Below are 24,617 nucleotides of genomic sequence, written 5' to 3'. Positions count from 1 at the left end.
CAGCCCAGCTCGACACCAACTCCACGGCCAGCCAGGCTCGACGCCGACCCAAGGGCCAGCATTGAGGCCTACAACTCATGCAACAGGAGTCCATGTATCCCAATGGCCAGCCTGGCTCAACGCCGACCCACGGCCAGCCCGGCTTGACACCGACCCAAGGGCCAGCATTGAGGCCTACAACTCATGCAACAGGAGTCCATGTATCCCAACGGCCAGCCTGCCTCGACGCCGACCCAAGGGCCAGCATTGAGGCCTACAACTCATGCAACAGGAGTCCATATATCCCAACGGCCAGCCCGGCTCGACGCCGACCCAAGGGCCAGCATTGAGGCCTACAACTCATGCAACAGGAGTCCATGTATCCCAATGGCCAGCCCGGCTCGATGCCTACACACGGGCCAGCATTGAGGCCTATAAGTCATGCAACAGGAGTCCATGTATCCCAACGGCCAGCCCGGCTCGACGCTGACCCACGGGCCAGCCCGGCTCGATGCTGACCCAACAGATTTTATTCTATATGGGCTTTATTCAACCTTTTTACCCCAAAGAAAGCCTTGCTAAGGTTAGTCCATTGAGGACTATTGGGAAAATGTCCCCTACATTGTTGGTGGTCAGTGGGAAGAATGCTCCACTTGTGGTGGTGGTCAGAATGCCACTCTTCCATGTCTCTACCAAATGGAACGATACAGACACCATTACATAGGAGGTCAGTTGGCCACAGCTCAAGGAACCCCTAGTCACCTTTGGAGGAACCCTCAGGTTCAATAGAATCCTGGTTGAGAAAGGCTGCTCTATACTTGTATTGTCCATATTAGTCTGTTGATTGTACAAACCTTCATTCATTCCCTCCATTTTTTTTTTTTATGTTGGGGTGTGGGGTTCCAAAAAGAATCCTTGCTATAGTCTACATTTGCTACAGCAAGCCAAAAGAAGGGGATATATTAGTTGGGTAAATCCCAGAAGGGTTTTGTTTTAGAGGAAAATTCAAACTGCAGTCAATGGAAGGTCATGGCAATTCGCCAGGCGAATAACGTTCTGCAGCAGTTGCAGAGGACTACAAAAAATGTCAGATTGGATATCTACGGTGTAATATTAGTTAGAATTTGTAGCCGTCTAGATATGCATCAAGATTTGAGACGTATCCTTATGACCAGCTTCCGAAAAAAAAAATGATTTGTAGCCACTACGCAACAAAACTGGAATAGTGACGTCTCCAACCCTTCCAGAATACAAAGAATTGCCCAACGCTCACCCAGAGATTGGACTAGTTCCCATGAAAATGCCATCAACCCCTACAGTTCACCGGTGTTCATGAAATAAAAGGCAAAGTAGGACCCTACAACCCCCCCCCCTCCCATCACGGTAACACTGAACATGTGTTAGGCAAGCTCTAATTTAAAGAGTGCTACAGGAAACATTTGTTGCTCAGGATTCCAGCGCATGCAATGTAGTGTCTTACAAGAGCACACCGCTTATAAATAGAATGATGAGCCTCAGATATCCATTCCTCCAAAACCATCTGTGACCTCTGATCCGCTTCGAACACACGCCTGACTCAGACCTCCTGTCATACATCAATCACAGCGACCAAGGTATAGCGCCAACATAGTCAGAGGCGCTGGACAATGCAATGGCCCAACAGAACAGGGCAAAAATATGGAACCACACAGGAAAGGGCAGCATTATTTAACCCTTCATTAAACAATAAAGCAACCTTTAAACATTTTCTATGAAGCAAAGAATAGATTCTTACATTAGGATTGAACACAATAGCCAAATCCTGTAAACAAGGTTTGAATGTGTAAAGCATTGGAATAGAAAGAATAGAATAGATAAAGGAGATGGCTAAAAACAAAAAAAGATGGATAAGAAACAAATAGCTAGACTAGAATAGATAAAGACAGCTAAAAAGATAGAATAAAATAAAGAAGATAGCTAAAAAATATAGAATATGGGTAGGAGACACATAGCTAGACTAGAATAGAATAAAGACAGCTGAAAAGATAGAATAAAATAAAGAAGATAGCTAAAAAACATAGAATATGGGTAGGAGACACATAGCTAGACTAGAATAGAATAGATAAAGACAGCTAAAAGGATAGAATAAAATAAAGAAGATAGCTAAAAAACATAGAATATGGGTAGGAGACACATAGCTAGACTAGAATAGAATAGATAAAGACAGCTAAAAGGATAGAATAAAATAAAGAAGATAGCTAAAAAACATAGAATATGGGTAGGAGACACATAGCTAGACTAGAATAGAATAGATAAAGAAGACAGCTATAAACATAGGAGATGGGTAGGAGCAGGGGCGGACTGACCATTTGGGAACTCGGGCTCTGCCCGAGGGCCCTGGGTCAGTAGGGGGCCCCATGAGATGCCCCTGGTACCTTTTTCATAGGCTTTTTTGGGTGTGGGTGAGAACACAGGGGCCCCATGATCCCCTATTGCCCGGGGGCCCCATGAGTTGTCAGTCCGCCCCTGGGTAGAAGACAGATAGCTAGAATAGAATAAAGAAGACAGCTAAAAACATAGGAGATGGGTAAGAGACATAGCTAGAATAGAATAGATGAAGACAGCTAAAACATAGGAGATGGTAGGAGACCGATAGCTGGAATAGAATAAAGAAGACAGATAAAATCATAGGAGATGGTAGGAGACACATAGCTAGAATAGAATAGATGAAGACAGCTAAAAACATAGGAGATGGTAGCAGACAGATAACTAGAATAGAATAAAGAAGACAGCTAAAAACATAGGAGATGGGTAGGAGACAAGATAGCTAGAATAGAATAAAGGAGACAGCTTAAAACCATAGAAAGGTAGGAGACATACCTAGAATAGAATAGATAAAGACAGCTAAAAACATAGATGGTAGGAGACAGATAACTAGAATAGAATAAAGAAGACTGCTAAAAACATAGGAGATGGGTAGGAGACAAGATAGCTAGAATAGAATAAAGGAGACAGCTAAAAACATAGGAGATGGGTAGGAGACAGATAGCTAGAATAGATGTAGACAGCTAAAAACACAGGAGATGGGTAGGAGACAGACAGCTAGAATAGAATAAAGAAGACAGCTAAAAACACAGGAGATGGGTAGGAGACAGATAGCTAGAATAGAATAGATGAAGACAGCTAAAAACATAGATGGTAGGAGACAGATAACTAGAATAGAATAAAGAAGACTGCTAAAAACATAGGAGATGGTAGGAGACAAGATAGCTAGAATAGAATAAAGGAGACAGCTAAAAACATAGGAGATGGGTAGGAGACAGATAGCTAGAATAGAATAGAATAGATGTAGACAGCTAAAAACACAGGAGATGGGTAGGAGACAGACAGCTAGAATAGAATAGAATAGATGTAGACAGCTAAAAACATAGGAGATGGTAGGAGACATGACTAGAATGGATACATAGGACTGCTATTAAGTGGACAACTACAATATAGAGAGGCGGGAAGATATACTGTATAGAAGATACGAAGGAGGCAGATAAAAAACAAAACAAAACATAATTCTACAAGGGAGGCAGAAAGTTTATAAAGGTTTCTGTCATCACACCATATATGACCACCACCATGTTCTCATTCCTGTCTACACAGCTACAGAGGAGGGGAAGACTTCTGTAGTCTAAGGATTAGGCAAGCAGGGGGATCTCCTGGGGCACTACAGACACCAGCAGGAGTCACTGGGACTAGTAGTACTCCAGCAGCTGATCAGCAGTGCTAGCCCAGACCTTCAAATTTAGCAGAGCAGAGACACTGCAGAGGAGGTCATGGAGCATGCTAACCTCATGAGAGCATGGCCACGCTGGGGCTTGTAGTTCCCCGGGAACCTCATGGTCACCTTCCCAACAATGTAGAGGCAGCTGTCAGTGTGACTGCAGTCCCATCCCCCAGGCAGCCTGGGATTTACAGTTCCCTGACAGCTGACTCTTGCATGCCATGTTAGTGCATAGGCTACAGAGGACAGGGAAGCCTTCTCTCTCCAGGGCAAGGCTGACTCTAGTCCCCCATAAAGCCTTGCTGATCCTGCAGACCTTTGATCTTGCCCATAAACAGGATGTAGGATCCTGCCTGTTCCTGCGGATCTTTGCCGGTTTCCCATGAGCTGGATGTCTCTTCCAGCAAGGACTGGTGGGTCCCTAGCTTCAATAGGCTTCCTCCAGTAGGGACTGTTAGATCCTCAGCTTTTAGATTCCTCCTATAGCAGGGATTGGTAGATCCCTAGATTCTAGATGCTTGTTGGGATTAGTGGATCCCCAGCTTCTATATTCCTCATTCAGCATGGACTGGAGAATCCCTAGGTCCTTGATACCTCCTTTAACAGGAACTGGCAGATCCCTAGCTTCTTGATGCCTGCCTCCCCCCACCCAACCCGAGATGGGGAGCTCTCCTGCTTCTAGGTACCCCCTCCAGAAGGAACTAGGGGATCCCTGGCTTCTATATTCCTCCTCCAGTAGGGACTGGTGGGTCTTAAGCTTCTAGATGCCTCCTCCAGCAGGGACTATGGCTTCTAGATGCCCCCCTGAACAGGGACAGGAGGCTCCCCAGCTTCTAGATGCCTACTCCTGCAGGGACTGTGTCTTCCAGATGCCCCCCCTTGAACAGGGGCAGGGAACTCCCCAGCTTCTAGATGCCTCCTCCAGCAGGGACTATGGCTGCTAGATGGCCCCCCCCCCCCCCGAACAGGGACAGGGAACTCCCAGCTTCTTGATGCCGCCACCATCAAGGACTGTGGCTTCTAGATGCCCCCCCCGAACAGGGACAGGGAACTCCCAGCTTCTTGATGCCGCCACCATCAAGGACTGTGGCTTCTAGATGCCCCCCCCGAACAGGGACAAGAAACTCCCAGCTTCTTGATGCCGCCACCATCAAGGACTGTGGCTTCTAGATGCCCCCCCCCGAACAGGGACAGGGAACTCCCAGCTTCTTGATGCCGCCACCATCAAGGACTGTGGCTTCTAGATGCCCCCCCCGAACAGGGACAGGGAACTCCCAGCTTCTAGATGCCTCCTCCATCAAGGACTGTGGCTTCTAGATGCCCCCCTGAACAGGGACAGGGAACTCCCAGCTTCTAGATGCCTCCTCCATCAAGGACTGTGGCTTCTAGATGCCCCCCTGAACAGGGACAGGGAACTCCCAGCTTCTAGATGCCTCCTCCATCAAGGACTGTGGCTTCTAGATGCCCCCCTGAACAGGGACAGGGAACTCCCAGCTTCTAGATGCCTCCTCCATCAAGGACTGTGGCTTCTAGATGCCCCCCCCCGAACAGGGACAGGGAACTCCCAGCTTCTAGATGCCTCCTCCATCAAGGACTGTGGCTTCTAGATGCCCCCCCAAACAGGGACAGGGAGCTTGCCAGCTTCTAGATGCCTCTTCCAGCAAGGATTGGTGGAACCAAGTACCTTGGATCTGTCATCCCCCATACACACGCTGCCTGATCTGCAGCTCTCATGACCTGGGTGCCCACTCAAACAAGGACTGGTAGACCTCCAGTTTATAGATGCCTCCTCCAGCAGGGACTGGCAAATCCCCATCCCTTGGATCTGTCATCCCCCATACACAGGCTTCCTGCTCTGCAGCTTTCTATGTGCTCACAGAAACTGGTAGATCCCCAGTTTATAAATGTCTCTTCCAGCAGTGACTGGTGGACCCCCATCCCCTAGATCCTAGACCCCCCCCAAACCCAGGCTTCCCCTGATCTGGGTGTCTGCAGAGCTCTGCCATTGCCTGTAAGCTGGCAGTGGATGTTGCATGACATGACGCTGCACTGGCAGATCTGAGCCTTGCTGGAGCTGTCATGTCCCCTCCTCTCCTCCCCAGCAGCAGCTTACCTTCTCCTGAGCCCTGGTCAGCTTCTTCTGTACATTGCTGGCGATCTTCCCCGCAGAGACTCCCTTCCCCAGCTCAGCCATCTTGCCTTCCCTTTAACTGGACGTCAAATAATCTGATCAGAAGCAGCAGGAAAAAAAAAAACCCCCTCCTGGCAGAAACAATGGATATACTGCCCCTCCTGGGGGCAGGGACAGCCTTTTAAAGAGACAGTGCTGAGAGCAGGCTGCAACTCCTTAAAGGGACAGAGGAGGGGAGTCCCAGGGACACAGGAGGGATCAGGGAGGGCTGGATGGAAATGATCTGTCCCCCTGCCATGGGAGGATTAATATGGAGGGGGGGGGGGGTGGGACTGGGGGAAGGCTGAACACTCCCAGCAGAGAGATACAAAGTAGTAAATATTGATACAAAATGAAAAATATTTGAACTGCACGCCAGGACAGGTGTTACATTGTATCATTATCATTCTTATCTTTTCTGATTGTTATATATTTGTAACTATTATTTCTTTTTTATCCTAATAATGGATACGGCGGACGACGCGCAGGCGATCTTCTTGCAGCGATTACAGCAGCACGATCATTTCCAATGGGATCGCCAAGGCTAGGTGCGCACCTATGCAGGGTTGTGGTTGATGCGTTTTTCACGTCTTGCATTTTTATACAGCGTTTTCAATGCATATTTTAAAAAAATGTATTTATTTATTAGAGGTACTTGTATAGCGCCGTCATTTACATGTATCTATTCTCTATGGGATGTGTTACATGGCTAGGAGGAGGTGTCTGTTGTCATGCAGGAAAATGCACCAAAAATGCATGTACTGGCATAGGTGTGAGCCTACACTAATGGATGGCTAACTGGATGTCCCACATGTTTGATTGTTGCTGCATTATATAAAACTATTACGCCTTGGTCACATGATCTGACTTTGAAAAGTGTGCGACTTCCAATGAAGTTGCATGACTTCAAAGTTGGATGGTATTCTGACTTGAGGTGCGACTTGCGAGACATCTAGCCACAGCAAAAGTAATGCATGCACGACTTTAGAAATCGGTGCAGCTCCAACCAAGTTTGTGTATCACCAAGGATGGGGCACTATTCATTCCACTGACACCAATGATGGGGCACTATTACTCCCACTGACACCAATGATGGGGCACTATTCCTCCCACTGACACCAATGATGGGGCCCTATTCCTCCCACTGATACCAATGATGGGACACTATTCCTCCCACTGACACCAATGATGGGGCCCTATTCCTCCCACTGACACCAATGATGGGGCCCTATTCCTCCCACTGACACCAATGATGGGGCCCTATTCCTCCCACTGATACCAATCATGGGGCACTATTCCTCCCACTGACACCAATGATGGGGCACTATTCCTCCCACTGATACCAATCATGGGGCACTATTCCTCCCACTGATACCAATGATAGGGCACTATTCCTCCCACTGACACCAATGATGGGGCACTATTCCTCCCACTGATACCAATGATAGGGCACTATTCCTCCCACTGACACCAATGATGGGGCACTATTCCTCCCACTGATACCAATCATGGGGCACTATTCCTCCCACTGATACCAATGATAGGGCACTATTCCTCCCACTGATACCAATGATGGGGCACTATTCCTCCCACTGACACCAATGATGGGGCACTATTCCATTGACACCAATGATGGGGCACTATTCCATTGACACCAATGATGGGGCACTATTCCATTGACACCAATGATGGGGCACTATTCCTCCCACTGACACCAATGATGGGGCACTATTCCTTCCACTGACACCAATGATGGGGCACTATTCCTCCCACTGACACCAATGATGGGGCACTATTCCTCCCACTGACGCCAATGATGGGGCACTATTCCTCCCACTGACGCCAATGATGGGACACTATTCCTCCCACTGACACCAAGGATGGAGCACTATTCCTCTTACTGACACCAAGGATGGGGCAGTATTCCTCCCACTGACACCAAGGATGGGGCAGTATTCCTCCCACTGACACCAAGGATGGGGCAGTATTCCTCCCACTGGCACCAAGGATGGGGCAGTATTCCTCCCACTGGCACCAAGGATGGGGCAGTATTCCTCCCACTGACACCAAGGACGGGGCACTATTACTGACGCCAGGACATTTTCTTCTCCTATTGGCCACAGTCTGGCCCAAGTCTGAAGGATTGTAAACCAGTACTTTGTTAAAAAAAGGTTTGGAGACCCCTGCTATAGAGGAATGTAGCATGATGTAGAGATGATTTACTTTATATAACCAAATAAATATCAATTAAAATTAATATATATCTATTATATATATTTATATTATTTAATTTAAAAAATTATTTTTGAAAAATGTACATCAATGCAGAGCCATCCCCTCCCAAGATGAATGATCCCCAGTGCCCTCCAACTTACTTCCTGTAAGTCCAGGGTGTCAGGGCTCCGCCCACTGCCCAGAAATCACAGGAGAATACTATAAAGAGCAGGTTTTCTTTGTTGTTACATCCCTTTCTGCAGCATTCTGGATCCGACCTCTGCTGGAGGATAAAGAGGGTGAAGAGAACCTGTGCCGAGATCTTTGGAAAAATGTACTTATATTACATTTGCTGGGGTGTGCCCAGGGGTGGACTGACAACTCATGGGGCCCCTGGGCAATAGGGGATCATGGGGCCCCTATGTCCTCACCCACCCCCCTATGAAAAATACAATGAAAGGTACCAGGGGCATCTCATGGGGCCCCCTACTGAGCTCGGGCCCTGTGCTTGAATGGTCAGTCCACCCCTGGGTATGCCAGTGTCTGGGGCAGGGGTAGGCAACCTGTGGCTCTCTAGCTGTTGTGGAACTACATTTCCCATGAGGCATTGCAACATTACAAAACTGACAGTTACAGTTATGACTTGCAGAAGCATGATGGAACTTGTAGTCCTGCAGCTCTCAGGTTGCCTACCCCTGGTCTGGGGTGTGCCAGTGTTGGGGGATGGGGGGGGGAGAATCTGAAGTAAACTGATGCAAGGATTTACACCCTGGTCATACCGATCCAGGGGCGGACTGACCATTCGAGCACCATTCGAGGGCCCGGAGTCAGTAGGGGGCCCCATGAAATGCCCCTGGTACCTTTTTTATAGGCTTTTTTTTAGTGTGGGCAAGGACATAGGGGCCCCATGATCCCCTATTGCCCGGGGGCCCCATGAGTTGTCAGTCCGCCCCTGTACCGATCCGACTTTGAAATCGTGCGACTTCTAGTGAAGTCGCACGATTTCAATATCGGATGATATTCCAACTTGAGGTGTGACTTGCGAGACATCTGCGGCTTGCAAGACGCACCTAAAGTAGTGCATGTAATTGGTGCGGCACCCGCCAAGTCGGAATCGCACCGATATGACCGTGGTAACTGGACCATAGGGCGAGACTTGCCATGCGATTTGCACCCGGTGTGGCCGGGGTCCTAAAAGTGCAAAGTGCTAAAACATTAGGAACCCTTTTGCCTCCATGTTGAATTATGATTGGCTGCGATTGGTACTGCGCTTTGCGTTTATCACCTTGCACCTTCAATAGATTTGTTCAGAGTACCGCCTTAGCTTCGCCTTCCTCACTGCTTCCGATGCAGGTAGCCAAATAATGGAAAATGTTGCCAAAATCCACAAATGTCAGAGAGGTGAAAAACTCTCACTTGGTGTGATACCTGCACCCGCCACTACCTGCACCTGCCACTACCTGCACCCGCCACTACCTGCACCCGCCACTACCTGCAGCCGCCACTACCTGCACCCGCCACTACCTGCACCCGCCACTACCTGCAGCCGCCACTACCTGCACCCGCCACTACCTGCACCCGCCACTACCTGCACCCGCCATTACCTGCACCCGCCACTACCTGCACCCGCCACTACCTGCACCCGCCACTACCTGCAGCCGCCACTACCTGCACCCGCCACTACCTGCACCCACCACTACCTGCAGCCGCCACTACCTGCACCCGCCACTACCTGCACCCGCCATTACCTGCACCCGCCACTACCTGCACCCGCCACTACCTGCAGCCGCCACTACCTGCACCCGCCACTATCTGCACCCGCCACTACCTGCACCCGCCACTACCTGCAGCCGCCACTACCTGCAGCCGCCACTACCTGCAGCCGCAACTACCTGCAGCCGCCACTACCTGCAGCCGCCACTACCTGCACCCGCCACTACCTGCACCCGCCACTACCTGCGGCCGCAACTACCTGCACCCGCCACTACCTGCACCCGCCACTACCTGCACCCGCCACTACCTGCAGCCGCCACTACCTGCAGCCGCCACTACCTGCACCCGCCACTACCTGCACCCGCCACTACCTGCAGCCGCCACTACCTGCAGCCGCCACTACCTGCACCCGCCACTACCTGCACCCGCCACTACCTGCACCCGCCACTACCTGCACCCGCCACTATCTGCACCCGCCACTACCTGCACCCGCCACTACCTGCAGCCGCCACTACCTGCACCCGCAACTACCTGCAGCCGCAACTACCTGCAGCCGCCACGACCTGCACCCGCCACTACCTGCACCCGCCACTACCTGCAGCCGCCACTACCTGCACCCGCCACCAGGGGCGGACTGACAACTCATGGGGCCCCCGGGCAATAGGGGATCATGGGGTCCCTGTGTCCTTGCCCAAACTCAAAAAAACCTATGAAAAAGGTACTAGGGGCATCTCATGGGGCCCCCTACTGACCCCGGGCCCTCGGGCAGTGCCCGAGTTTCCAAATGGTCAGTCTGCCCCTGCCCGCCACTACCTGCACCTGCAACTACTTGCAGCCTCATCGCGCGGGGCTGCCGTTCATTCTGCAAAAATAAATATTTTGGAAAAATGTACATCGATCCAGTGATCCAGCTGAGTTCCCTGGTCTGTACACCCGCTGTGCCCATTATGCATGGTTCCCACCATCCCTGTGCTGAGTTCTCGGGTCTGTACTCCTGCTTTGCCCATTATGAGGGGTTCCCACCATCCCTGTGCTGAGTTCTCGGGTCTGTACTCCTGCTTTGCCCATTATGAGGGGTTCTCACCATCCCTGTGCTGAGTTCCCGGGTCTGTACACCCGCTGTGCCAATTATGAGGGGTTCCCACCATCCCTGTGCTGAGTTCCCGGGTCTGTACACCCGCTGTGCCAATTATGAGGGGTTCCCACCATCCCTGTGCTGAGTTCCTGGGTCTGTACACCCGCTGTGCCCATTATGAGGGGTTCACACCAGGGGTGGACTGACAACTCATGGGGCCCCCCAGCAATAGGGGATCATGGGGCCCCTGTGTCCTTGCCCAAACTCAAAAAAGCCTATGAAAAAGGTACCAGGGGCATCTCATGGGGCCCCCTACTGACCCCGGGCCCTCGGGCAGTGCCCGAGTTTCCAAATGGTCAGTCCACCCCTGGTTCACACCATCCCTGTGCTGAGTTCCCGGGTCTGTACACCCGCTGTGCCCATTATGAGGGGTTCCCACCATCCCTGTGCTGAGCTCTCGGGTCTGTGCACTGATGTTCCATTATGAGGGGTTCCCACCATCCCTGTGCTGAGTTCCCGGGTCTGTGCACCCGCTGCGCCCATTATGAGGGGTTCCCGCCATCCCTGTGCTGAGTTCCCGGGTCTGTACACCCGCTGCGCCCATTATGAGGGGTTTCCACCATCCCTGTGCTGAGTTCCCGGGTCTGTACACCTGCTGTGCCCAAACTTAAAAAAAGCCTATGAAAAAGGTACCAGGGGCATCTCATGGGGCCCCCTACTGACCCCGGGCCCTCGGGCAGTGCCCAAATTTCCAAATGGTCAGTCCGCTCCTGGGGGGGGGCTAATTACTGGACGGATCCCCTGTATTTCTCTCTCTGCAGCAGCTGAAAGCCGGCTTCTTCTCCTCTCCCTCCCGCTAGCTTTCAGCTGCTGCAGAGAGAACTGTACAGGCAGTGGCGTCCCGAGGTAGGTGCGGGTGACACCGACCGCACGGGGTGACACCGGACCCGCTCCACGAAAAGGTAAGTTGTAAAGCATGCCGACCATCCCCGCAGGATGGATCAGATTTGCAGATTGGGGAGCATCATGGATCGGAGTCCGATCCACTATGCTCAATCCGCAGATCCGATCCATCCTGCGGGGATCGTCGGCATGCAACCTATACGGGGTGACACCGGACCCGCTCCATGAAAAGGTAAGTTGTAAAGAAAGCCGACGATCCCCGCAGGATGGATGGGATCTGCTGATTGAGCATAATGGATCGGAGTCCGATCCATAATGCTCTCCAATCCACAGATCTGATCTATCCTGCGGGGATCGTCGGAGGGGGTGTCACCAAGTGTTAACGCACAGGGTGACACCAACCCTAGGGATGCCTCTGCATACAGGGGATCAGTTCCAGTAATTGCCCCCCTTCCCCGCTGCACCCATCACCCTCCCTGTGCACCATACATTTCCACCCGTTCCCAGGCCCCCCTTGTGTGCCCCCACCCCCCCACACTGCTGTCGGCTTCCCCCCTCTCCTTCCCACTGGCAGCTGCAAGCACACAATAGGATCCTTCAGGATGGAGAGTGGGGGAAGGCTCCTCTAAATTTCTTCCTTTCCTGAATGAACACAATGAGTGATTGTTACCGATCACTCACTGTGTTGATTCATAACTGAAGCATAGAAAACTGTGTTTTTGGGGGGGTTTTTGGGTGGGGAGGGGGGGCTGTCAGGTTGGCTGTATGGGGCCCCATGGTTTCTAACAGCAGCCCTGGTCAGGGCCACAAGGAATGAGGAACTCGCCATTGTGCAATGATGACCCGTTACTTTACAAAAGAGTTTCGTTTCTGTAATTCATCTCTCCGGTCGTCTTGCAGTTTTACTTTCGATTTTCAGCGCTACAATCTATCCATCCATCCCTGGAACGTTGTGTCTGCTTAGTGAGAACCTGTCCTAACGTTCCCCACATCTCCATATCAGGGCCAATCCTAATCATTCTCGGGGCCCCGTGGGGGAGATGGAAACCATATTTTGTTTGAAAATTCACTTTTTTAATCTCTTGCCAACCGCACTATAGCCCAATGATGGATACGGCGCATTTACGCAGTTCTGGGAGGGGGTCACATGACGTCCTCCCAGAACGTGCCCTCCCGCACCCCCAGGGGCGCGCACCCAGTGATCTCCATGATCAGCTGATCACGTGATGTGGTAAAAGGGCAATCACAGCAGCCGTGTCCAATGACAGAGGAGATCTCCAGGTAAATGCATTTGCCGGTTATCGGCTGCACTTTCCTCACACTGTCACAGAGTAAAGAAAGCACTGCGGATAACCAGCAACTGTCACAGAGCAGATTGGCACTGATCATCGGGGCACTGATGAACAGTGCCCAGCAGTGCCATCCAGCAATGCCACCCACCAGTGCCAAGCAGTGCCTCCCATAAGTGCCCATCAGTGCCACCCATTAGTTCTGCCCAGCAGTGCCACCCAACAGTGCCCATCAGTGCACCAGTCAGTGCCGCCAGTCAGCACCGCCCATCAGTGCTGTCTATCAGTGCCCATCAGTGCCACCTATCAGTCCTCATCATTGCTGCATATCAGTGTAGCATCATCAGTGCCTCCTCATCAATTCCCATCAGTGCTGCCTATCAGTGCCCATCAATGCTGCCTATCAGTGCCATCTCATCAGTGCCCGTCAGTGTTGCCTATCAGTGCCCATCAGTGCTGCATATCAGTGCAGCATCCTCAGTGCCTCCTCATCAATGCCCATCAGTGTCACCTCATCAGTGCAGTCCATCAGTGCCACCTATCAGTGCCCATCAGTGCTGCATATCAGTGCCCATCAGTGCTGACTATCCGTGCCATCTCATCAGTGCCCGTCAGTGCTGCTTATCAGTGCCCATTAGTGCTGCCCATCAGTGCTGCCTATCTGTGCCATCTCATCAGTGCAGCCTATCAGTGCCCATCAGTGTTGCCTATCAGTGCCCACCAGTGCTGCATATCAGTGCCCATTAGTGCTGCCCATCAGTGCCCATCAGTGCTGCCTATCTGTGCCATCTCATCAGTGCAGCCCATCAGTGCTGCCTATCAGTGCCCATCAGTGTTGCCTATCAGTGCCCACCAGTGCTGCATATCAGTGCCCATTAGTGCTGTCTATCCGTGCCATCTCATCAGTGCCCATCAGTGTTGCCTATCAGTGCCCATCAGTGTTGCCTATCAGTGCCCATCAGTGAAGGAGAAAAAATACCTGTTTACAAAATTTTAGAATAGAAACAAAGAAAAACTTTTTTTTTTTTCAAATTTTTTGCTTTTCTTTTTTGTTTATAGTGAAAAAATAAACCCCCAACAGTGATTAATTACCACCAAAAGAAAGCTCTATTTGTGTGAAAAAAATGCTAAAAATTGTATATGGGTACAGTGTTGCATGACCGCGCAATTGTCATCCAAAGTGCGAGAGCGCTGAAAGCTGAAAGTTGGCCTGGGCAGGAAGGGTAATAGTGTCCAGTAGGCGAGGGGTTAAATAAAGTCCTTTTTTTTCATCTGTTGGCATTTCAGTGCTGCTGATCTCCTCCGCCCCTTTTGAAGCTACTTCCTGTCTATATGTGCACCAGCACCGGCCACGCCGCATGTCATAGGCTGGTTTGCAGATGGTGATAACAATGGACAATGTATTGCAGCAGCCCCCTATAGCCTCCAATGGAAGCCAGTGTGATGGGGTAACAATGCAGGAGGCGGAGCCAGCAATGCAGCTTTGTCACCCTACAACCCCAACCAAGGCACTACCTGCATGGAGTTTGCATGCTCTTCCTGTGCCTGTGTGGGATTCCTCCGGGTACTCCAGTTTTCTCCCACACTCAAAAGACATGCTGATAGGTGAATTGGCTCCTGAGGGGTTCCCACCATCCCTGTGCTGAGTTCCCTGATCTGTACACCCGCTGTACCTATTATGAGGGGTTTCCACCATCCCTGCGCTGAGTTCCCGGGTCTGTATGCCCACTGCACCCAGTATGATGGGTTCCCACCATCCCTGTGCTGAGTTTCCAGGTCTGTACGCCCGCTGCGCCCAGTATAAGGGGTTCCCGCCATCCCTGTGCTGAGTTCCCGGGTCTGTACACCCGCTGTGCCCATTATGAGGGGTTCCTGCCATCCCTGTGCTGAGTTCCCGGGTCTGTACACCCGCTGTGCCCATTATGAGGGGTTCCCACCATCCTTGTGCTGAGATCCTGGGTCTGTACACCTGCTGTGCCTATTGAGAGGGTCCAATGCAATGTGTTGTCCGTAACTGAACTGCCCTTTGCATTCTGCGTTTGGGGTGCTGTCAGGGGCAGACTGACCATTTGGAAACCCGGGCACTGCCCGGGGGCCCGGGGTCAGTAGGGGGCCCCATGAGATGCCCCTGGTACCTTTTTCATAGGCTTTTTTGAGTTTGGGCAAGGACACAGGGGCCCCATGATCCCCTATTGCCCGGGGGCCCCATGAGTTGTCAGTGTGCCCCTGGGTCCCCCCTTAAATAGAACAAAACAGACAATCTAGTAAGGATTTAAAGGGGACACAATGGCAAAACACTTAAAACCAGGCAGCATGGAGCTCCCCCCAAAAATCCACACTAAACCCCTATCCAATCATAGAAGAAAAGGGAAGGGGGATGAGAATGTGCCCCCCCCAAGGTCCTGAACCCTACCAAACTATATCCCCCAACCCCCTAAAGCACCTTGTCCCAGTATTGTTGAGGACAGGGGCCTCTTCCCCCCCGCCTGGTGGTGGAGGGACTTTTCAGGATCTGAAAGCCCCTTTAGGATAAGAAGGCTCCCATATATCTGCCCCTTTGTCTGTGAATGGCTAAGGGGGTACATAGTGCCCCTGATTGCTCATCTACAGGGGCAGACTGACAACTCATAGGGCCCCCGGGAAATAGGAGATCATGGGGCTCCTGTGTCCTTGCCCAAACTCAAAAAATCCTATGAAAAAGGTACCAGGGGCATCTCATGGGGCCCCCTACTGACCCCGGGCCCTCGGGCAGTGTCCGAGTTTCCAAATGGTCAGTCCACCCCTGGGTAAGGGGTACATAGTGCCCCTGATTGCTCGTATACTTCAACAAAGGATACAGAAACCATTGTTTTCTATGTGCTCTTGCAGTGACCAGCGTTTATTCAGTGCAGGAGAAAGCAGATCACTGGACATGGTGGGAATGAGCCCCACAAGATCTTGATGGTACACCATACTGGCGGTAACTGCAGAAGCTCAACAGCGAGACGATCCGGCAAAGTTGCTGGTTCCTGGTTGGTGTGATCTGTCCCATGTGGTCTGGTGTGGAGGTCCTGAGCGGACAGGAATGCATGTTTATGTCTCATACCGGACTTTGGAGCCCTCAATGGAAGTTTGGTGATGTCACAGAAGAAGGAGTGCCGACCTGAAAGGACGTTGTAGATGGAAACAGAGAAGGAAATGATATCCAAGAGCATCTGAGGCCAACCACAGAACTTCACCAGGACAGTGTCCACCGATCATGTGCCTAGGACACCTAGACAAATGGAAACCTAGACACCTGGAAACCTAGACACCTAGAAACCTAGACAAATAGAAACCTAGAAACCAAGACACCTAGACAAATAGAAACCTAGAAACCAAGACACCTAGACAAATAGAAACCTAGACACCTAGACAAATGGAAACCTAGACACCTAGAAACCTAGACACCTAGACAAATAGAAACCAAGACACCTAGACACCTAGACAAATAGAAACCTAGAAACCTAGAAACCAAGACACCTAGACACCTAGACAAATAGAAACCAAGACACCTAGATAAATAGAAACCTAGACACCTAGACATCTAGACAAATAGAAACATAGAAACCAAGACACCTAGACAAATAGAAACCTAGAAACCTAGACAAATAGAAACCTAGAAACCTAGACACTTAGACAAATAGAAACATAGAAACCCAGACACCTAGAAACCTAGACACTTAGAAACCTAGACACCTAGAAACCTAGACACCTAGACAAATAGAAACATTGAAACCTAGACACCTAGAAACTTAGACACCTAGAAACTTAGACACCTAGACACTTAGACACCTAGACACTTAGACACCTAGAAACCTAGACACCTAGAAACCTAGACACCTAGAAACCTAGACACCTAGACAAATAGAAACATTGAAACCTAGACACCTAGAAACTTAGACACCTAGACAAATAGAAACCTAGAAACCTAGACACCTAGACAAATAGAAACCTAGAAACCAAGACACCTAGACAACAAGAAACTTAGACAAATAGAAACATAGAAACCTAGACACCTAGAAACCTAGACACCTAGAAACCTAGACACCTAGAAACCTAGACACCTAGAAACCTAGACACCTAGACACTTAGACACCTAGACATGGGCTCTTCCATAGTGACGGGAGCCAGGAAGACACAACTGGTGCTTGCTTATACTGGAACGTCCAGCAGTTACAGGAATACGTTCCCGACATGGAGCAAGGAATAGATACAGCATCATTGTTCACAAGCTTTACAATCGATGATTAACCCCTTCACGCCTAAGGGTAAAACAAATCTAAATGCCTAAGCACAATTCTGCAACGTTGACATGTGTTAGTAAAACCGTACATATCATCACAACTACTTTGTACATCCAGGTGGATTATACTGCGTTTTTTTCAGGACAAATTGGGCTTTCATTTGATGGTAAATGGTAATGGATAGCTCCTAATTTTTTTTTATTATTAAAGGAAAACTGGGCCAAAATAGTAAAAAAAAATCGTTTTTTTTTTTATTTAACTGTGTTTCTTGTTACGACCATAACCTACCACCAAAGAACAACCCAAAATAAATTCTCCGGTTCTTGACGATCGCAGCGATACCATATATGTGTATGTTATTTGTTGTTTGTACCCGTAGTACAGCCCAGAAACAATAGTGCGCATTTTGTTTTTGTGTTTTGTTTTTTTTTACACAAAACACACTGTCACTGACACTGACATTAACACTAACTGACACTGATACTAATTTTTTTAAATCCTGACCTTTGACCCTGACCTTTGACCCTGACCTTGACTCAAACACTAACCCTGGTACTGAACTAGATCAAACTTTGATCTAGGTATTTTTCTTTATTTTTTATTTTATTTTTTAATATTTATTTATTTATCTTTTTTTTTTTTTTTTACAAACTTTTTTTTTATCTCTCTGTCAGGAGTTCGAGAGATACAATGTATCTCTCTTCTCCATTCATAGAGAGAGAGAAAACAAGGGGGCCGGGCTGCACAGTGACTGATCACTGTGATAGCCAATCAGAGGCTATCACAGCGATCACGTGACCCGGATTCGGGAGTCCCGGGTCCCGATCGTTAGAACGGGACCCGGGCTCTCAGTGACACCGCGGTCTCGGTGCTGGGAGCGCGCCGAGCGGCGCGCTCCCAGCACAAAGACAGGTACGCAAATATGCGGCCCCACGGAAAAAAGCCCAGGTCCGTGAGGCCGCATATTTGTGTTATGTCGGCGTCAAGGGGTTAAAAAGGTTATCTATGACCCCTTCACCTCAGATCACCCCAATTCCTGCACCTTCACCCCTCAGATCACCCCAACTCCTGCACCTTCACCCCTCAGATCACCCCAATTCCTGCACCTTCACCCCTCAGATCACCCCAATTCCTGCACCTTCACCTCTCAGATCACACCAATTCCTGCACCTTCACCCCTCAGATCACCCCAATTCCTGCACCTTCACCCCTCAGATCACCCCAATTCCTGCACCTTCACCTCTCAGATCAGCCCAATTCCTGCACCTTCACCCCTTAGATCACACCAGTTCCTGCACCTTCACCTCTCAGATCACCCCAATTCCTGCACCTTCACCTCTCAGATCACCCCAATTCCTGAACCTTCACCCCTCAGATCACACCAATTCATGCACCTTCACCCCTCAGATCACCCCAATTCCTGCACCTTCACCCCTCAGATCACCCCAATTCCTGCACCTTCACCTCTCAGATCAGCCCAATTCCTGCACCTTCACCCCTCAGATCACACCAGTTCCTGCACCTTCACCCCTCAGATCACCCCAATTCCTGAACCTTCACCTCTCAGATCACCCCAATTCCTGAACCTTCACCCCTCAGATCACACCAATTCATGCACCTTCACCCCTCAGATCACCCCAATTCCTGCACCTTCACCCCTCAGATCACCCCAATTCCTGCACCTTCAATCCTCAGATCACACCAATCCCTGCACCTTCACCCTCAGATCACCCCAATTCCTGCACCTTCACCCCTCAGATCACCCCAATTCCTGAACTTTCACCCTTGAGATCACACCAATTCCTGCACCTTCAACCCTCAGATCACCCCAATTCCTGCACCTTCAAGTCTCAGATCACCCCAATTCCTGTCCCTTCACCCCTCCAATTACTCCAATTCCTGCAATTTCACCCCTCAGATCACCACAATTCTGCACCTTCACACCTCAGATCACCCCAATTCCTGCACAACTCCCATCACCCCAATTCCTGCACCTTCACATGTGCAATCACCCCAATTCCTGCACCTTCGCCCCTCAGATCACCACAATTCTGCACCTTCACACCTCAGATCACACCAATTCCTGTACCTTCACCTCTCAGATCACACGATTTTCTGCACCTTCACCCCTCAGATCACCCCAATTCCTGAACCTTCACCCCTCAGACCACCCCAATTCCTGCCCCTTCACTCCTCTGATTACCCCAATTCCTGCACCTTCACCCCTCAGATACACCAATTCCTGCACCTTCACCCCTCAGATCACACCAATTCCTGTACCTTCACCCCTCAGATCACCCCAATTCCTGCACCTTCACCTCTCAGATCACCCCAGTTCCTGAACCTTCACCTCTCAGATCACCCCAATTACTGAACCTTCACCCCTCAGATCACCCCAATTCCTGCACCTTCACCCCTCCGATTACCCCAATTCCTGCACCTTCACCTCTCAGATCACCCCAATTCCTGAACCTTCACCTCTCAGATCACCCCAATTCCTGCAACTTCACCTGTCAGATCACACAAATTTCTGTACCTTCACCCTTCAGATCACCCCAATTCTTGCACCTTCATCCCTCAGATCACCCCAATTCCTGCACCTTCACCTCTCAGATCACCCCAATTCCTGCACCTTCACCCCTCAGATCACACCAATTCCTGCACCTTCACCCCTCAGATCACACCAATTCCTGCACCTTCACCCCTCAGATCACACCAATTCCTGCACCTTCACCCCTCAGATCACACCAATTCCTGCACCTTCACCCCTCAGATCACCCCAATTCCTGAACCTTCACCCCTCAGATCACACCAATTCATGCACCTTCACCCCTCAGATCACCCCAATTCCTGCACCTTCACCCCTCAGATCACCCCAATTCCTGCACCTTCAATCCTCAGATCACACCAATCCCTGCACCTTCACCCTCAGATCACCCCAATTCCTGCACCTTCACCCCTCAGATCACCCCAATTCCTGAACTTTCACCCTTGAGATCACACCAATTCCTGCACCTTCAACCCTCAGATCACCCCAATTCCTGCACCTTCAAGTCTCAGATCACCCCAATTCCTGTCCCTTCACCCCTCCAATTACTCCAATTCCTGCAATTTCACCCCTCAGATCACCACAATTCTGCACCTTCACACCTCAGATCACCCCAATTCCTGCACAACTCCCATCACCCCAATTCCTGCACCTTCACATGTGCAATCACCCCAATTCCTGCACCTTCGCCCCTCAGATCACCACAATTCTGCACCTTCACACCTCAGATCACACCAATTCCTGTACCTTCACCTCTCAGATCACACGATTTTCTGCACCTTCACCCCTCAGATCACCCCAATTCCTGAACCTTCACCCCTCAGACCACCCCAATTCCTGCCCCTTCACTCCTCTGATTACCCCAATTCCTGCACCTTCACCCCTCAGATACACCAATTCCTGCACCTTCACCCCTCAGATCACACCAATTCCTGTACCTTCACCCCTCAGATCACCCCAATTCCTGCACCTTCACCTCTCAGATCACCCCAGTTCCTGAACCTTCACCTCTCAGATCACCCCAATTACTGAACCTTCACCCCTCAGATCACCCCAATTCCTGCACCTTCACCCCTCCGATTACCCCAATTCCTGCACCTTCACCTCTCAGATCACCCCAATTCCTGAACCTTCACCTCTCAGATCACCCCAATTCCTGCAACTTCACCTGTCAGATCACACAAATTTCTGTACCTTCACCCTTCAGATCACCCCAATTCTTGCACCTTCATCCCTCAGATCACCCCAATTCCTGCACCTTCACCTCTCAGATCACCCCAATTCCTGCACCTTCACCCCTCAGATCACACCAATTCCTGCACCTTCACCCCTCAGATCACACCAATTCCTGCACCTTCACCCCTCAGATCACACCAATTCCTGCACCTTCACCCCTCAGATCACACCAATTCCTGCACCTTCACCCCTCAGATCACCCCAATTCCTGCACCTTCACCCCTCAGATCACACCAATTCCTGCACCTTCAACCCTCAGATCACACCAATTCCTGCACCTTCACCCTCAGATCACCCCAATTCCTGCACCTTCACCCCTCAGATCATCCCAATTCCTGAACTTTCACCCTTGAGATCACACCAATTCCTGCACCTTCAACCCTCAGATCACCCCAATTCCTGCACCTTCAAATCTCAGATCACCCCAATTCCTGTCCCTTCACCCCTCCGATTACCCCAATTCCTGTCCCTTCACCCCTCCGATTACCCCAATTCCTGCACCTTCACCCCTCAGATCACCACAATTCTGCACCTTCACACCTCAGATCACCCCAATTCCTGCACAACTCCCATCACCCCAAGTCCTGCACCTTCTTCCCTCATATCACCCCAATTCCTGCACCTTCATACTTTAGATCACCCCAATTCCTGCACCTTCACCCCTCAGATCACCCCAATTCCTGCACAACTCCCATCACCCCAATTCCTGCACCTTCACATGTCCAATCACCCCAACTCCTGCACCTTCTTCCCTTAGATCACCCCAATTCCTGCACCATCACCTGTAGGATCATCTGGTACCGGTCAGTCGTATCACCTGTGGAACCATCTACCGGCCCCCAAATCTTCCTCTATCACCCGGAGGAGCCAAGATTGACTCTTAAAGCAAAACTGAACCATCAGACCAAAGAAACGCTGGAAGATTTTTCTGTTCATCCCAGCCAGATGGTTGTAGTAACACAATCGTTGTGGGTGCAGCGATCCCCCGGCTGTGCTATTGTGTTCTTACAGGGGGGTGCCCCCCCCAGGCTGAGGGCACTGACTGGAAGCCAATCGGCAGACCTTTTCCGGTCATGTCCCTTCGACAGAAACTGGCCAAACGTTCAATTTCTGTCAGACCGGCTGCCATACACAGAGGCCAAAGTCAGCCGGTTTCCGTTGATCCAGCCGAGTGTACTTAGCTTTAGATTCAGCACATCTGCTCATTATTACCAACTTCCGTTGCAAAGCGACCCCCCCCCCATCTAACTATGCGATGTCTGCATTCCCCTGCAGAGCAGACGCTTCCACCTTCTATCTTCCTCTAGGTTCCGCGTCTTCAGCCATTTTGATTGGCCGGGCTGGGATGATGTAACTTGCAAAAAAAAAATATGCAGGCCGAAGAGACTTATACAGTCCATCCTGTCACTTAAAAATCATGATGATATTTGACTTCCATTGGACTGCTTGGTTGAACTGGAAGATATAAAAAAAAAACTGGAAGATATAAAAAAAAAAAAGCTGAACTGGAAGATATATAAAAAAAAAAACAAAAACTAATTTTCCACTGCTGACTACTCAGTAATGAGCTGGACTTAAACACAAAAACTGATTTCTATATTTTTTTTAAATTATATTTGATAGTTGGCAGGTTTATAGTCTCTCCTGGTAAACCTCACTGTTTGCTGGAGTTATTCTGTGAACAGGCAGTGCTAGAAATCCCTCGCTGAGCACAAGCTGGCAGATCATTTATCAAAGTCCAAGGACCCTCTTATGCAATCATTAAATTCCATGAGCATTCCATTCAGTGAGCACACAGCAGAAGGTAGGTGAGAGTTACAGTTTGCAGCTCCTATTGTGAATTCTGCTGAACACAAATGTATTTATTTATTTCAGGTACTTATATAGCGCCATCAATGTACGCAGCGCTTTACATATATATTGTACATTCACATCAGTCCCTAACCCTCAAGGGGCGTACAATCTAAGGTCCCTAACTCATATTCACACATTAGGGCCAATTTAGACAGGAGCTAATTAACCGACCAGCATATCTTTGGAGTGTGGGAGGAAACTGGCATACCTGGAGGAAACCCACGCAGGCACAGGGAGAACATGCAAACTCCAGGCAGGTGGTGCTGTGGTTGGGATTTGAACCAATGACCCTAGGTGGAAGTGCTAACCATATAGCCACTGTGCTGCCCCAAATGAGGGTTCTATTAAAGTGTCTCTACGCATTGTTTTGCATAGAATGGGAAAGGGTTAGAACCCCTACCACCAGGGGCGTCCCAGGTGCCGGGGGTGCGGGCCACACCGGGTGACACCAACCGCACGGGGTGACACCGGATCCGCTCCACAAAAAGGTAAGTTGTAAAGCAAGCCGACGATCCCCGCAGGATGGAGCACAAAGTGGCAGGCAGGGGGCGTCCCTAGGGTTGGTGTCTCCCGGTGCGCAGGGGCAGACTGACAACTCATGGGGCCCCTGGGCAATAGGGGATCATGGGGCCCCTGTGTCCTTGCCCAAACTCGAAAAAGCCTATGAAAAAGGTACCAGGGGCATCTCATGGGGCCCCCTACTGACTCCGGGCCCTCGGGCAGTACCCGAGTTTCCAAATGATCAGTCCGCCCCTGCCGGTGCGGTAACACTTGGTGACACCCCCTCCGACGATTCCCCGCAGAATGGATCGGATCTGCGGATTGAGCATAATGGATTGGACTCCGATCCATGATGCTTCCCAATCCGCAGATCCCATGCATGTATGCAGAGGCATCCCTAGGGTTGGTGTCACCCGGTGCGTTAACACTTGGTGACACCCCCTCCGACGATCCCCGCAGGATAGATCAGATCTGTGGATTGGGGAGCATTATGGATCGGACTCCGATCCATTATGCTCAATCAGCAGATCCCATCCATCCTGCGGGGATCGTCGGCTTTCTTTACAACTTACCTTTTCGTGGAGCTGGTCTGGTGTCACCCCGTAGAGGTTGCATGCCAAAGATCCCCGCAGGATGGATGGGATCTGCGGATTGGGGAGCATAATGGATCGGACTCTGATCTATTATGTTCAATCCGCAGATCTCATCCATTCTGCGGGGATCGTCAGAGGGGGTGTCACCAAGTGTTACCGCACCGGGTGACACCAACCGTAGGGACGCCCCTGCCTGCCACTTTGTGCTTCCACTGGACTCAGCTGCTCTGTTTGTCCTGGTAGCTATTGTCTCCCCTACAGAAAATGATGGCAAATCCAAAACTTTTGTGTTGTCACCAAAAGAGGAAAAGAGGACAAATCTTTCATTGGGGACACTTGTTTTGGTGACAACTGTTTAAGAAGGGGGTTTCCCCATCATTTTGCAGAGATGAAAAAAAAAAGATTTTTAAAAATGTTCTACTCTATCAAAACAAAAGGGTTTACATACACACCAGGATCAAGGATCTACCGAATAGGGTTTTGCAATTGGACAGGAATCTGCCTGTCCTCAGGTAGAAGTGAAGCT

General features: G+C 50.2%; 1 protein-coding gene across 1 annotated transcript in view; it reads right to left on the bottom strand.

Annotated features, from left to right (window-relative positions):
- Positions 1 to 6,087, bottom strand: part of LOC149438969 (myc box-dependent-interacting protein 1) — a gene marked incomplete at its 3' end in the record, with an annotated part of 104,920 nt that extends 98,833 nt beyond the window's left edge. Inside the window, exon 1 of the mRNA XM_089659629.1 lies at positions 5,844 to 6,087. Coding sequence (XP_089515755.1) covers positions 5,844 to 5,924 — 81 coding nt within the window. The remainder of the gene's footprint in view (positions 1 to 5,843) is intronic.
- Positions 6,088 to 24,617: the final 18,530 nt, after the last annotated feature.

The sequence above is a fragment of the Staurois parvus genome, unplaced genomic scaffold (genome assembly GCF_062004578.1).
Source record: "Staurois parvus isolate SC_StPar_1 unplaced genomic scaffold, SC_StPar_1.0 ptg001176l, whole genome shotgun sequence".
Taxonomy (NCBI): Eukaryota; Metazoa; Chordata; class Amphibia; order Anura; family Ranidae; genus Staurois; species Staurois parvus.
Note: the sequence above shows the minus strand (reverse complement) of the source record. Positions and strands in the feature narration are given on the sequence as shown.